The 16,044-nt window shown below is 51.0% G+C and overlaps 1 protein-coding gene across 2 annotated transcripts in view; it reads left to right on the plus strand.

Annotated features, from left to right (window-relative positions):
* OLFM2 (olfactomedin 2) overlaps window positions 1-16,044 on the plus strand; it is a 59,659-nt gene that overhangs the window by 2,991 nt on the left and 40,624 nt on the right. The window contains exon 1 of one of the 2 annotated variants that reach the window (XM_082732088.1): window positions 13,991-14,256. The exons of the other annotated variant lie outside the window; for it this stretch is intronic. Coding sequence (XP_082588214.1) covers window positions 14,122-14,256 — 135 coding nt within the window. The 5' untranslated portion in view covers window positions 13,991-14,121. Of the gene's footprint in view, window positions 1-13,990; window positions 14,257-16,044 lie in introns of those variants that run through there. 2 annotated transcript variants of the gene reach the window in all.

The following is a 16,044-nucleotide window of genomic DNA, read 5'->3' on the forward strand; positions in this document are numbered from 1 at the left end:
TAGCACCTGTCCAAGGAGTCATCCATCCATCTATCCATCCAGGGTTTGTGTCGGATGTTCTGGGTCTGGCCTGTGACTGCCTTAGAGACTACCAGATAGCTTTCCCTGAGTGAAAGAGACCCGCTTCCTGACTACTGGGCAGTCCTCCCTAAGATCTAGCTAAGATTTGGACTGGCCACTCTGTGGATCTGACATCATCTCTTCCCTGGGATCCCCACAGGATGGGAGGGAAGAATAATTCAGTTTGTACTGCATACCTTGGGGCCTTTGCACTTGCCATTCCTTCTGATTGGGACACTGTTCCCTCCATCTCCTTCTACTTCAGTGACACCTCCTCCAGGAGACCCACCCTGACTAGCCTTCTAAAATGACCTCCCCACAGCCACTCTCTGAGCTCTCACTCTGTTGTTTTTCTTCAGAGCCTGTCACTACTTCTCCACAATTTGTTTATTCATTCATTGTCTGACTCCCCGTAGAGTGGCAGCTCCTCAGGGTCCGGTGGACTTTGAGCCAGGCACCCAGTAGGTGCTCAACAAGCATCTGTTAAAATAAAAACTTCAATGAATGAATGAATCTCCCTCCTCCTCCCACAGAGTTTCTTTCTTTCTCAAACAGTGGGACTCTTGTACCAAAGGAGGAAGGAGGGAACAACTGTCCGCTTGGGCCATCCCCTACCCATTTCAACTCAACCTCCGCTCTTGGATGGGAGGCATCAGGAAACCCCACCTTCTTCATTTGTGCCTCAAATCCCACCATTATAGGGCACCACTCTTTGGGGTTAACACTCTCTTCGCTTGGGCTCCTTTAGAAAATGTAAATGTCCCAGGGGGGAGGAAGTAAAAGGAAGTCTTGAGGACATTCAGATAAGTGAATTGGACATTTTCTTCCTAGGGAAGGGGAAGGGGGGCCGGGAGTCAAACCCAGGCTCAAGATGAAAGAGCTGGGGTGACACCTAGTGGTAAAATGAGGTTTGTGCAGAGGTGGTGTGTGCCCGCTCCTGGCTCTCCTGAAGGTGTGCAGGCAGAATGTGTGTCAATGCCCCAGGCCAGGGTGAGGTAACTGAGGCACTAACCTCAGGTGCAAAATTGAAGGGGATGACCAAAAAAAAAAAGTTAGAAACTAAGATAAATAATATTTTAAGAAAATCAAAATTAATACAAAAAAATCTGTGATACAAAATATCGAAATTTTAAATAAACCCTGGAACTCTTTCTGCCCTTGAATGACTCATATCACTTGCCTCACGACCCTTGGCCCTACAGGAGCGCATCTGTGCTGTGCACGGGGGTGTGCATATGTTTCAGGACCCTGTACTTGGCATTGACAGAGCAGGCACAGGGGCATGTGTGTGCCATAATCATGTACGTGGGTAGGTGCCCACAGTGACTATCTTCATATGGTTTGACCATGTGCGTGTGGATGGGTTTCTTACGAGCCTGGCAACTGGGCTGGGCAATGACTTTTGTCCCCAGAACTCAGCATCAGCACCCGGGAGGCGGTAACTTGCTGTTTTCACTTATTTAGAAAGTGCTCATTGGGAATCTTCTGCATTTTGAGCCTCACACCAGACACCAAGGTCTGGGTGATGACATGAGCCCTCAAGGGTGGGATGGTAGATTGCACTTCTCTGAAGCTGAGTCTGGCTGTGCTGGGAAGAAGGGGGTTGTGACAGGAGTGGGAGAGCTTGTTACCCACTTTTCGGGAACTCTCACCTGAGAACACGGATATGACTTTGTGCTGTGTGGAAGGCCCGTGCATCTCACAGCGAGCTTCATCGTCTAGGGCTCAGCCACAAACCAAGGAGAAACCAGGAAGAACAGAGAGGAGTCAGAACAGAATCTATGAAGTCTGTGTCCATTGCTTCTGGGATCCCCCGTAGGCTTTCTCCGAGCCTGTTTACTCTCACTTACACATAGCTCTGGACATCCTGGACAGCTCGCATCTCAGCCCTGTTTAGTAGACGAGAAGACGGGGGCGCCTGGGTGCTCAGTGGGTTAAGCCTCTGCCTTCGGCTCAGGTCATGATCCCAGGGTCCTGGGATTGAGCCCCTCCTTGGGCTCTCTGCTCAGCAGGGAACCTGCTTCCCCCTCTCTCTCTCTGCCTGCCTCTCTGCCTACTTGTGATCTCTCTCTCTCTCTCCCCCATCAAGTAAATAAATAAAATGTTAAAAAAAAATTGATGAGAAGACAGGGAGTCACAGCGGGAGAAGCAAGAAACCACAAGGCAAAGTCAGTTGAAGCCACTGGATGAAATTGGCAAATAGCTCCTCCCCTTTTTGGCCCTGAGAAAGTCCCGGTTATTCCCCCCAAAATATGTGATGAACACATGGTAAACCGGATTCTTTGTCTTCCTCATGTCTCTAGTCATTTCTATGTGAAACACACCAAGTGAGGACTTAGAAGTGTGTGACGCAGCCCACCGTGCAGTAGTTCTCAGGACTAACGAGGGCGTGTGTGTGTGTATGTGTGTTTAAAGAGAAGATTTTTTAGGGGTGCCTGGGTGGCTCAGTGGGTTAAACCTCTGCCTTTGGCTCAGGTCATGATGTTAGGGTCCTGGGATCAAGCCCCATGTTGGGCTCTCTGCTCAATGGGGGGGGGCCTGCTTCCTCCTCTCTCTCTGTCTGCCTCTCTGCCTACTTGTGATCTCTCTCTCTGTCGAATAAATAAATAAAACCTTTAAAACAAAAAAGAAGATTTTTTAAAATTGTGGCAAAATACACGTAACAAAATCTACCATCTTAGCCATTTTTAAATGTACAATTCGCCGGGGCTCCTGGATGGCTCAGTCCTTTAGGCGGCTGCCTCCGGTTCCAGGCATGATCCCAGTGTCCTGGGATCGAGCTCCACATTAGGCTCCTTGCTCAGTGGGGAGCCTGCTTCTCCCCCTGCCTGCTGCTCCCCCTGCTTGTGCCCACTCTCCCCGCCCCACACAATAGCTAAAAGGCGGAAGCAACCCAGATGTCCACTGAAGGATGAAGGGATAAGCAGAATGTGGAGCTATTGTGAATAACGCCGCTGTGGACAGGAGGCGGGAATAGCTCTTGGAGACCTGGTGTCCAACTCTTTTGGGCGTGTGCCCGGAAGTGGGGTTGCCTCCTGGCTGTTCCCCACAGCGGCTGCACCAGGTCACACTCCCACCACCTGTGCCCGTGGGCTCCACTTCTCTGCGTCTCGCCGGCAGTGTTGTTACTCCTTGGCTTTTTGACTTGAGCCCACGGGTGTGACGTCATCTCTCGCTGTGGTTTTGATTTGCACTTGGCGAAGAGATGGTGATGCCGGGCTTCTTCTTACGTGTTTATTGTTGCTTGTGTGTCTTCTTCCGAAATACGTCAAGTCTTCTGTCCATTTTTAAATCAGGTTGTTTGTTTCTCTGTTGCTTAAGGAAAAGGCGAGAGAGTGGATGGGGAAGGGCAGAAGGAGAGGGAGAGAGAGAATCTTTTTTTTTTTTTTTTAAGATTTTATTTATTTATTTGACAGAGATCACATGTAGTCAGTCAGTAGGCAGGCAGAGAGAGAGGGGGAAGCAGGCTCTCTCCTGAGCAGAGAGCCCAATGCAGGGCTAGATCCCAGGATCCTGAGATCAAGACCTGAGCTGAACGCAGAGGCTTAACCCACTGAGCCACCCAGGCACCTGAAAGAATCTTTTTTTTTTTTAAGACTCTATTTATTTGTCAGAGAGAGAGAGAGAGAGAGAGAGAGAGAGAGCACGCTTGCAAGCGAGCATAGGCAGGCAGAGTGGCAGGCAGAGGCAGAGGGTGAAGCAGGCTTCCTGCCAAGCTAAGAGCCCAGTGTGGGACTCAAAGCTAGGAGCCCAGTGTGGGACTCGATCCCAGGACACTGGGATCATGACCTGAGCCGAAGGCAGCCGCTTAACCAACTAAGTCCCCCAGGTGTCCCAACGGAAAGAATCTTAAGCAGGCTCCACTGTGAGCACAGTCAGGGGGCTTGATCTCACCACCCTGAGATCATGACCTGAGCCAAAATCAAGAGTTGGACGCTTAACCTACTGAGTCACCCAAGTGCCCCTAAGTAAGAGATTTTAAAGCCCAGAATGAGACCTGGTTGGAAGTCTGTGTCCATTGCTTCTGGGAGCCCCCGTAGGCTCCCAGGGCCAGAGCCTCTGGCTGTAACATGGAAAGACACTGCAGGTGAAGGCGAAGAGACAGGATTACCGCAGGAGCTGGCAGTCCTGGGGCAAATGGCTGGCAGCCAGTGGCCTAGCAGGACTCACATTTGGGGCATGGAAGGAGCGAACCTCTCTGTTCGAACCTCTGTCTGGGATCCTTAACAAGCACAACTGTCTCCTTCCCAGCCTCCTCCTGGAATTCTGAACCAGGCAGGAAAGCAGAGATGACAGGAGGGGTGTGGGGCTCTGAGACTTTCAGGGAGACGAAAGCGAGACGTGTTTCCACACCAGCTCCAAACACTTGCTGTCGCCAAGCAAAACGCAGAAAGCAGGCTCGGGCCAGGAGAGTAACGCCATTTGTGTTCTGAGGCGCGCCAAGTTGTGTGTGTGTGTGTGTGTGTGTGGACATGAATTCATGACTTCCTTACGTGTGAATAAGGGAGGCCACAGGGCTTCTTGCAGAGGACACTTAGTTTCGCTTGCTTTGTGTTTTGTTTTTGTTTTTGTTTTCTTTCGGGTTTGTGTTTCTCAGCTTTTCTGCCGGCAAGTTCCATCGCTTTTACCTGCTGCACATCAAACAGGGAAGGAACTTACACCTGAATTCATATATCGAGTCAATTTTCTTATTGACGTGAAACCTATCTACCGAGAAGTGTGCAGATCATAAAGGTGCAGCTTGAGAAATTGTCTTGAAGTGACATGGTGTTACCAGTCCCCGGTAAAGAAACAGAATTTTTCACATATCCAGAAGGCCCCCTCGTGCCCCGTCTAGTTAGCACCTGCTCCCCACGAGTTAGCTCTAAGCTAACATCTCTCACCATGCATGGGTTGGGCCAGCTTTGTAACTTCGTGAAGTCAGGAGGTATGTTGTTCTGGGGACCCAGCTGGTCTCACTTAACATTATGTTTGTAAGATGCCTCCAAAAATATTACCGTTTTGTGGTCTTTGTCTGTTGTCACCACTTTATGGCTTTCCATGGTGTGACTCTACCGTGATATATTCGTTCTACTCTTTCTGGGCATTCGGGTTGGTGAAGCTTGCGGCTGACACAGACAGTGCTGGTATAAATATTCTGACACTCCGTCTTCAGCAAATGCTTGTTTGCATTTCTGTTGGGTTTTCGCGAGTACTGATTGATGGTGTGGGATCAAAGTGGGGTTAGAGTTCTGTAAGCCTCTGGTTGCATATTTTGTTGACCAAACAGGATGCCACCTAGTTTTATGTATGTTTCTGCTTAAAAAACACCTTAATTAATATGTACTGTTGGTCGATTAACATCAGACTCATGGCCAAAGGCATTATAACTCAAGCCTGAACGAAGCTTATTGACAAGATGTGTTTTCTTCAAAGACATGTCACAGCTTGCGTGTACTTTGTAACACGACAGAGCAGTTAGCACTCTCCTTGGTGGCCATTTAAAATAGTGAAGTCACTGGGCACCTGGGTGACCCAGTTGGTTAAGCGACTGCGTTTGGCTCAGGTCATGATTCTGGAGTCCCAGGATCGAGTCCCCATTGGGCTCTCTGCACAGCAGGGAGTCTGCTTCTTCCTTCTACCCTCCCCAATCTCATGTTCTCTCCCTCTCTCTCTCAAATAAATAATAAAAATCTTTTTAAAAAATAGTGAAATCACCAATGATAATGAAAAGTACACCAAAAAAATGAAAACCTTGGCACCAAATAACCAGTGAAAAAAATGCTTGTTGGGGTGCCTGGGTGGCTCAGTGGGTTAAAGCCTCTGCCTTCGGCTCAGGTCATGATCCCAGGGTCCTGGGATCGAGCCCCACATCAGGCTGTCTGCCAGGTGGGGAGCCTGCTTCCTCCTCTCTCTCTGCCTGCCTCTCTGTCTACTTGTGATCTCTGTCTGTCAAATAAATAAATAAAATCTTTTTTTAAAAAACGCTTGTTTACAGTTTTAAGAGTTGAAGCAAGAAGGCAGAGTATGTCTGTGTTGGACTTCAGTTGGGAACCTGCGGGTTGGTGACTCTATATATTTTTTATTTTTTGGTGCCCCTGTATGCATGTCCAGGAATGACCACAAAAGCCCCATGAGTATTGACTTTGGGGTTACACATAAATCGTAGCACGTTGGTGAGTTTGCCAGTAGGGAATCCGCAAATAATGAGACTCCACTGTATACATCAAGGAGCAGAGCGCTGAGCTGTAGGGAGGAATATATGGAGCTTTAGGAAATGCTGCCATTCCTCCAAAGTCTCAAAGACTCTTCAGTCTTTCCATTTACTCTTAGGATTTGAGCAATCCAGCTGCTTCGCATTGTCCGCAGCACTTGGTGGTGTCTCTCCTTTTTCCTTTAGCTGTTCCGGTGGGTGTGGAGCGGTAACATGTTTTGGATTTAATTTACATTTCTTGATGATTAATTTTAAATACCTTTTCACATGTTTATGGACCACTCAGTGTTCCCTTTTGTGAAATGCTCTATTCCACTGCCTGCCTTTTTCTTACTGATTTGTAGGAATCTATGTGTCCCTGTGTATGCAGATTTTAGATATGGATCTGTATTTATCTATACGGACCTCATAGAGATTAAATAAGATATGAGTCTCTGTCGGACGTAAGGATTGCAGACATCTTCTCCCACTCTGTGGCTTGTCTTTTCATTCTCTTAATGGAGTCTTTGATCAATAGAACTTCTTAATTTTAATGTAGTTCAGATAATATTTGTCCCCTTTTAAGGTTAGTGCTTGTTAGTGTCCGGTTTTAGAAATCTTTGCCTACCCTCAGAGTAATGAAGATGTTCTGTATTTTCTTCTAAAAGATTTATTGTTTGACTTTCACATTTAGATACACAATCCATTTGGAATTGATCTTTGCATAGGATATGAGGTAGGGATCAACATTTTTTCTTTCCCCTGTGAATAGACCTAGTTGACCAAGCACCATGTAGACTTGGGAGCCTTACTGCCTGGGATCGTATCCTGGGGGCCTTCAGGAAATCTCTTAGCATCTCTGTGCCTCTGTTTCCCCATTTTATTTTATTATTTTTAAGGTTTTATTTTGTTTATTTGACATAGAGAGAGAGACAGTGAGAAGGGGAATACAAGCAGGGGGAGTGGGAGAGGGAGAAGCAGGCTTCCCACCGAGCAGGGGGCCTGATGCGGGGTTCGATCTTAGGACCCTGGGACCGTGCCCTGAGCCGAAGGCAGCTGCTTAATGACTGAACCACCCAGGTGCCCGTTTCCTCATTTTAAAAATAGGAATTGTAGTCCTATCTACCTCTGAGGGCTAAGTGAATTATTACACGTACATTGCTGCCTATGATACCTAGCATGGGATTCGTACTCAGTAAACCTTAGCAACCATGGTAATTATTTCCGACAGTTGTCAACTTGTTCCCTCCGGAGAATTTTCAGGTCAGGGGAAAAACATTTCTTTCTTTTTTTTTTTTTTTTTTAAAGATTTTATTTATTTACTTGACAGAGAGAAATCACAAGTAGATGGAGAGGGAGGCAGAGAGAGAGAGAGAGAGGGAAGCAGGCTTCCCGCTGAGCAGAGAGCCCAACGCGGGACTCCATCCCAGGACCCTGAGATCATGACCTGAGCCAAAGGCAGTGGCTTAACCCACTGAGCCACCCAGGAGCCCCAGGGGAAAAACATTTCTTGACGTGGCTCCTGGTCCCGGTGCATTCAGTTTGCTCTAACAAAATACCATGGATTGAGTGACTCATAAACAATAAAGATGCATTTCCCACAGTTCTGGAGGCTGGGAAGTCCAAGATCAAAGTGCTGGCAGATTGGGCGTTTTCTCTCTGTTTTCTTATATGGTGGAAGAGAGACAGAGCTCTCTGGAGCTCTCTTTCTTAAGGACACTAATGCTTTCAGCCACCGTCATGACCTAATCACCTCCCAAAGGCCTCATCTCCAAATACCATCACATTATGGGGATTAGGTCTCAATATAGGAATTGGGGGGTGGGCCACAAACATTCAACCTAAGGCACTCCCCACCACAGTGCTTAGAGTGATGGTGGTGATAGGGAAGAAGGGATACATTCTTGGGGCGCCTGCCTGGCTCAGTTGGAGGAGCGTGTGACTCTTGATCTCAGGGTCATGAGTTTGAGCCCCACATTGGGTGTAGAGATGACTTAAATAAATAAATATCAGGGGTGCCTTGGGAGGGCGCAGTCGGTGAAGCATCACACTCTTGGTTTCCTCTCAGTATGTGATCTCAGGGTTGTGAGATCAAGCCCTGTGTCAGGCTCCAAGCTCAGCATGGAGTCTGCTTAAGACTTTCTCACCCTATTCCCCTCCCTACCTTTGTAAAATAAAAAAAAAATAAGAGAGAGAAAGAGAAGAGAGAGAGAGGGAGGAAGGATAGTTTCTGGAGACATTTCTGCATCAAGATCAGTGAGCGTTGGTTTGAGTGGAGTAGGGAAGGAGAAGGAAGGATATGGGGGCACAGTCCGTAGCTTCTAACCGAGGTAACATCTGGGCCAGGACCATGGCGGAGCAAGCAAGGAAACGGGTACAAAATGTAAGGACTCCTCACATCAGTGCAATTGCAGGGCACATCAGGGGAGGGGGCTTGCAGGGACAATTTAAGAATGCTCCCCCTGAACAGTTTTGTGGAGGTGTAATTTACTTGCCAAAAAATCGACCTGTTTAAGTGTGCAATTCAGTGGCTTTTTAGTAAATTTTCAGAGTTGTTCAAATATCACCCCAGTCCAGTTTTAGGACATTCCATCACTCCCAGAAGATCCCTCATACCCATGTGCAGTCCATCCCCACACCCACCCTTAGTACCACGCAATCACTAATCTAATTTCTATCTCTATTGGTTTGCCTTTTCTGGACATTTTGTATAAATGGAATCATACAAAATGTGGTCTTTTTTTTTTTTTAAGATTTTATTTATTTCACAGAGAGAGAGAGACAGAGAGGTCATAAGTAGGCAGAGAGGCAGGCAGAGAAAGAGGAGGAAGCAGGCTCCCTGCTGAGCAGAGAGCCCAACATGGGCTCCATCCCAGGACCCTGGGATCATGACCCAAGCTAAAGCCAGAGGCTTTAACCCACTGACCCACCCAGATGCCCCAACCTTTTTTTTTTTTTTTTAAGATTTTATTTATTTGGGAGAGAGAGAGAGGGCAGGAGCCAGAGGAGGGGCAGAGGGTGAGGGAGAGGGAGAAACAGACTCCCCCCTGAGCAGGGAGCCCAACGTGGGGCGTGAACCCAGGACCCTGGGAACATGACCTAAGCTGAAGGCAGACGCTTAACTGACTGAGTCACCCAGGTGTCCCAAAATGTGGCCTTTTGTATCTGGTTTCTTTCACTTGGTGAAATATTCTCAAGGTTTGTCCATGTTGTAGCACATGTTTGTTCTTTGTTTCTTTTTATTGTTGAGTGACGTTTCCTGTATGGATGTACCACAGTTTATCCATTTGCTACTTGATGGGTGTTTGGATGGTCTCCTTCATGATGAAAAATGTTGGCATGAATATTCACATACAAGTCTTGGAATGGACTTATTTCTCTCAGGTATATGGTATTGTTGGGTCTTGTGGTAAGTTTCAGTTTAACTTTCTTTAAAAAAAAAAAAAGATTATTTATTTATTTATTTTAGAGAGAGAGTGTAAGCAGGGGCTTGGTGGGCGAGGGAGGAGGAAGAAGGAAAGAGGGAAAGAATCTCAAGCAGACTCCACACTGAGCTCATGACCCTGAGACCATGACTTGACCCAAAACCAAGAGTCCAATGCTCAACGGACTGAGCCCCTACGCACCCCTGTGTAACTGTTTAGGAAAGGGCTAGATTATTTCTCAAAGTGGTTGCAACATTTTATATTCTCCATAACAACAGGTTCCCATATCTCTACATCATCAGCAGCACTGCCCGTCTTTCTGACTGAGGTTGTTCTGGTGGGCGTCATGTGCTATAGTCCTGTGAAACACAGGTGAGAATGTTCAAGAAGCAGATGGGCATAGGGTCTGAACTCCAGCTGAAGATCTGAGCTGTAGATATACCTTTGGGAGCCTTAGCTATAGATTCATTTAGTCAGTCAATCAACAACACTTTTTTTGAGCACCTGCTATGTGCCAAGCACTATTCTAAGCCCTGGGGTTTCAGTTGTGAAAAATACGGCTAGGTAGGTACCCTTGTGAAACTGAAAGTCTGGTGGAGGAGACAGACCATAAACAAATAAAAATCATGTCACATGGGGATAAATGCTGTATGAGAAAATAAAGAAGAGTAAGGGACAGAGTGTGGTGGGGGCTGTTATCGTCAATGAAGTGGTCAGGGAAGGTCCTTCAGACATGATGGCCATATCACTCAGACTTCAGCTGGGGAAACAAACCGCTCTAGGTGTTTTAAGGAGAGGGAATTTAATACAGGGAATTGGTTAAGTGTAAGATGAAGAGTTGAGAAGTCAAACTGATGGGGTTGATCAGGGCGTCCAGCAATAGACCAGAGTACAAAACTGCTTGAGGGACCTGACAGATGGGTGTTGTGATGAGAAGGGGGCTCTTCTGTGGGAGCTGGGACCATGGTGGGGGATGTAGCCACCACCGGTAAGCACCACAACCCCAAGCAGAACGAGCAGGGAGAAATACCCTGGCTTCTCCCTCCCTTCCACCCTCCAGTCTCCTTCCAGTGCCTCCCATTGGATAAGCCTAACAGGAAGCCAGTGTGTAAGGGAACCTGGGAAATGTAGTTTTCTGGAGAAAGATAGGGCATGCCTCTGACCTATACAATGATAAAGCAGAGATATAAATAAAGGAACAGCTAAATGTGTATCTGTGGTAATAGTTCTGGGGGGCACCTGGGTGGCTCAGTCAGTTAAGCATCTGGCTCTTGGTTTTGGCTCAGGGCATGATTTCAGGGTGCTTGGCTGCAGCCCTATGTCAGTCTCTGAGTTCTGTGGGGAGTTGGCTTGAGGATTCTCTCTCTCTCTCCCTCTGCTGCCCCCACTCGCATGCATGCTCTCTCTCAAGTAAATTAATAAATCTTTAAAAAAAGTGTTCTGGGTAGAGTGGACAGCAATGCACAGCAAGTACAAAGGTCCTGAGGTGGGAGTGTGCCAGACAGAACCAAAACTTTGGAAGTGGGTGTGATGGTCCAGGCACCCTACACAGAATGAGATGAGTGGGGACCCAGGACAAAAACCCTGCGAGACATAGACATTTAGGGAAAAGGCAGGAAACAGTGATGATGCAGCCAGAGAGGGGAGAGTGGCACTAGGAAATGATAAGGTGTTTGTGAAGTCAAAAGAGAAATTACTTTCAAGAAAGAAGGAATGAGGGGCGCCTGGGTGGCTCAGTGGGTTAAGCCTCTGCCTTCAGCCCAGGTCATGATCTCAGCGTCCTGGGATCAAGCCCCACATCTGGCTCTCTGCTTCCCCTCCCTCCTCTCTCTGCCTGCTGCTCTGCCTACTTGTGATCTCTCTCCCTCTGTCAAATAAATAAATAAAAATCTAAAAAAAAAAAAAAAAGAAGAAGAAGAAAGAAAAAGAAAGAAAGAAAGAAGGAAGAGGGAATGATCCATGAAGACTAACCATTGGGATAACTAAATAAGGGCTCGTGTGAGGCTGTGGGATGGGCAGATTGGAAGGTCACTCCTGCCTTTGGTGAGAGGAGTTTGGGAGCATTCAGGAGGCAGGAGGTGAGGCAGTAGAGACAGCAAAGCAGCTGTGAGGGTAGACCACTCCTTGGAAGAGCCTGACAGGAAGAGCTATAGGGCATGTTCCCACAGCACCAATGGTGAGTGAGCGAATGTCAGTGGGTTCCAAATTCTCTAGGCGGGGAGACCTTGGAGCCCAGAGTCTGAAATCAGACAGGCCTGGATTAAAATCTTGAGCCCCTGTTTACCTGCTGGGTCGCCTCAAGTTGGTCCCCTCTCTTCTTCAAGCCCAGTTTCCTCACCTGCAAATAGGGATGTTGCTGTACTTTTCCTGGGAGGTTGCAACTGGGGCTCAGCCAGCACATTTGCTAAGTGTTCAGCACTTGTAAATGCAAGCTGTAGTGCAAGGAGGCTAGGACACATCTCATTTTTTAAAGTTTATCATTGGTTGCAAATAATAATAAAGGCAGCTGCTACTTATTAAATGCTTGGCACGGCCCAGACACACTGCAAAGTACTTTACAAGCACAGCACCCACTCCCCTAGACACACACACACGCATGCTCTCCCAGCTCACTCTGCTCCAACCACACTGGCCTTTCCTTGAAGTTATCTTAGTACCTCAGGGCCTTTGCACTTGCTGTTTTCTTTGTAACTCTTCCCTCAGGTATCCAAATGGCTTCCTCCCTTACGTTTTTCAGATCTCTGCCCAAATATCACTCTCCAACCATCCTGACTAAAGTTTACTCTCCTGTTTTGACTGGATGTTCCTTCCTCCCCTTACCCTACCTATTTTACTTTTTCTTCCTCCTCCCCCTCCTACCTCTTGTCTACCTTGCCCCATACAGTGTTTAGCTCCACAAAGGCATTTTTATCTGTTGTTCGCAGTTCCTTGCACATAGTAGATGTTCAGTAAATCTTTGATTCTCAGGACAGCTGAGCCCTTTACACATATTAGGTACGTGGGTCCTCACAACCAGCTCCATTGCAGATGAGGAAACTGAGGCGGAGAGGTCTTTGCTGGGGGTCACCAGGGCTCAGCACCTGCCTCGGAGTTAAGCTCAGAAAAAAGGGCAGTTCAAGACCCCTACCGCCGTGTTGAGTGCTTCTCCCTCGGCGAGCCCTCGGCTAGCGGCCACGGCCCGGAAAGGCCTGAGTCATCGCCGCCTCCAGACGGCGGCGGCCGCGGGCTGCGGGCGACGGCGGCGGCGGCCGGGGCGGCAGCGCGAGGTGATGCGGGGACGCCGGGAGGGGGCGTGAGTGCAGGGAAAACAGAGGAAATTAAAACCCGCCGGGTGCTCCTCCCGGCCGCCTTGTCGCCCCCGCCGCCGGCTGGTGCGTGGGTGGGTTGGGGACCGCTCTGCACTCCCCCGGCGTGGAAGGGGCGGATCCCCGAGCCCCGAGCCCTGGGGCCTGGAGGAAGGTCCCAAGTGTCCGTTTCCCGCCCCCACCCCAAGTTCGAGTTGTGAGTGGAGACCCGCCTGGGACTAGTCTGCAGAAGGCTGGCTTCTCCGTCTCAGCCGCCCCCGGTTACGGTGCGCCCCTCGGTGTAGTGGGAAATCCTCCGGGCTGCCCGGGTGACCCCCCACTGCCGCACCGGCATCCGAGCGGTCGCGTCCACTGGCTCTAGACCTACCACTCTGGGCTTCCCTGGTCCCGAATCCACCGAGGGGTCCCCAGAGTGGTACCGGGGAAGCCCCTTCCCCGAGGGAAAGGAGACCCTGTGCTGCCCTGTTCAGGGGCGCGCACGGGTCTCGCCCCCACGGCCCGCGACGCCTGCGCTGCCGGGTTCCAGAGAGCCGGGGTCGGTGTTCTAACCGTAGGAGGGTGGGGGCTTGCGACTCCGGGCCCCTGCCAGCTTCGGGTGGTCCGCGTGGGGCAGCTGCCCACTGAGCCCAGGGGTTGGGGGGGACGGTCGAGCGCCGAGGGCTCCGAAAGGGACTGTGCGCGGAGGGTAGCTCGGGAGTGCCGGGGGCTGGGGGGGGGGGGCGGGAACACCAATGGGGGGGCGGGGCTGGGAATGCCGCGGCGGTGGGGGTGGGGCAGGTGGGGAACCCCGCCGCAGGGGGCCTTCACCCGGGGGGGCGGTCCCGGCGGGGCGGCGCCGGGGTCTGGGGAGTGGGGGCAGTCTGGGCGCCCCCCGCCCCCGCTGGGCTCCGGGCCGGAGCCGTGACGTCACGGCGGCTGGAAGTGCCCGGCGCGGAGGCGCGGGAGGGGGTGGGGGGCCGAGCCGGCGCTTTATAAGCGGAGCCCGCCAGGCGCGCAGAGCCGCAGCCGGCGTCCGCGAGCCCCCCGGCCGGCCCCGGCCCCGGCCCCCAGCTCGCGCTCGCGCCCCCGGGGCGGCTGGGTGGCGAGGGACCGAGCGCCAGGCGGCGGGCCGGAGAAGGGACGCGCGGCGGGCGGCCGCGGGGCATGAGGCGGGGGCGCGATGTCGGTGCCGCTGCTCAAGATCGGGGCCGTGCTGAGCACCATGGCCATGGTCACCAACTGGATGTCGCAGACGCTGCCCTCGCTCGTGGGGCTCAACGGCACCGTGTCCCGCGCGGGCGCCTCAGAGAAAATCGTGAGTGGCCGCCGCGCGGGGGGCACTCCCGGGGGGCGTGGTGCCCGCGCCGGCGCCGCCGCAGCCCCCGGGGGCCCCCGCCCTCCAGCTTCCCAGAGCCCCCGGCCTGGGGGCGCCCTCCTGGGGCTGGGGGCTGGGGGCTGGATGCGGAGGAGCCCCGGGACCCCGAGCCCCCCACCCCGCACCGTTTATTCATGTTATTATTATTACTGCTTCTCATTATTAGTGAGCAGTGTCCGAGTGGCAACAACGTACTAGGCTCGCTCCGCTCCCCGCGCAGGCGGCAAGGGCTGCGCAACTGAGCCGGGTCCGGCCGAGTGGGGCGGAGCGGGAGGGTAGATTCGGGGGGCTGGGAGGGACCTTGCCTCTGAATGGGGGAACCGCGGGGTCTCCGAGCGTCTCCACCTTCAGGATTGCTGCCTGTTTCTGAGTCGTCCCGTCTCCCTCTCTGTCTTTTTCTCTCTGTCTCTATCTATTCTTTCCCCTCTATCTATTCTTTCTCACTCTCTCCCTGTCTTTGTCTCTATCTCTTTTGCTCTGTCTCTGACTTTGTATCTCTTTTTGTCTGTCTTTTTCTTTCCCCTGCACCCCCTACCCCCACCGCAGCATCTCCTTCCTGGTTATCTGCTTCACCATGTGCCGAATATGTATTCCCAGAACTTGCTCTCTCTAGGAGGCAGATGGCTCCCAAGACTGGGGTAGGGGCAAGGGCTGGCACAGCCCCCAGAAGCACAGGTTGCCCCTTCCCTCAGCCCATCCTGTCCTGCTCCATCACCTTCATCCTCCAGCTTCTCTTGCCACAGAGGTTTTTTTTGGGGAAGGGGCAGGGAGGTTCAGTGGTGATCAGTAACGGTGTTCCTGGTGTCCTGGGGAGGGGGAGAAGGCACCCTCCACTGCAAACTTACCTCGGAGTCCTCCAGATATGGCCTCCCCCTCCCACCGTCTCCCCTCTTCAGTCTGTTTGTGGGACTCCTCCCAGTAGGTGGAACTGGGATGCATGGAGCTCCCTCTCCTGCCCAGTATTTCCCTAACTTCACCAGCTCCCTGGTTCAGCCCCCCAGCGGCCACCCCCCCCCCATTTCTTTCTTTCTCCTTGCTGAAAGGAAAAGAAGTCTTTGCTCCCAAGGGTTGAAGGCAAGTTGGGGGGGGGTGGGTTGTTGGTGACCCCAAACACTGTGCCCAGGCTTTGTCCCACCCCTGGGGGGAAATGATATCGGGCTTGGCGCGGGTGAGGGCTTTCAGTCCAAATTCTCAGACTTGAAGCTAATGTGTGAAACAATGTCTTTATTTGTGTCTGTCACATCCCGTGATATGATTCAAGTATATCCTGGTGTGTTTATTTCGGCATGAGTTTCGGTGTGTGAGTGGGGTTGGGGGGGGAATCAAGGGAGAAAGTTTAGGAGCTTTGCCAACGTGAGGGTCCAGGTATGTCTTCCTGTGTGTGAAGGTGTGTCCCAGGATGAGCGTGTCCCTCATTGTGTGTCCCTGAGTGTGTCTGGGTGTGGATGTGTCTAAGTGTGTGTCTGCAGTTCTGTGTCCCTGACTGTGGGTTTGCATGTGTTCCACGATTGCATGTGCATGTAGGGATTTGTGACAGCCTTCTTGCTCTTGCCTTCTGAGGGGGAAGAGAGATGGGTCTCATTGAAATCGGAAGCTGCTTTCCCCTCCCTCACTCTGACAGAGTATGAGTCTGTGTAAATGTGTGCGTGTAATATGTCTAGCATATGGTGTGTGAGGAAAGTGTGCATAAGTGTGGAAGAGTATGTCTCTGAGTTATGATTTTGTCTG

This window comes from Mustela nivalis (genome assembly GCF_964662115.1).
Source record: "Mustela nivalis genome assembly, chromosome: 1".
In the NCBI taxonomy this organism is placed as follows: Eukaryota; Metazoa; Chordata; class Mammalia; order Carnivora; family Mustelidae; genus Mustela; species Mustela nivalis.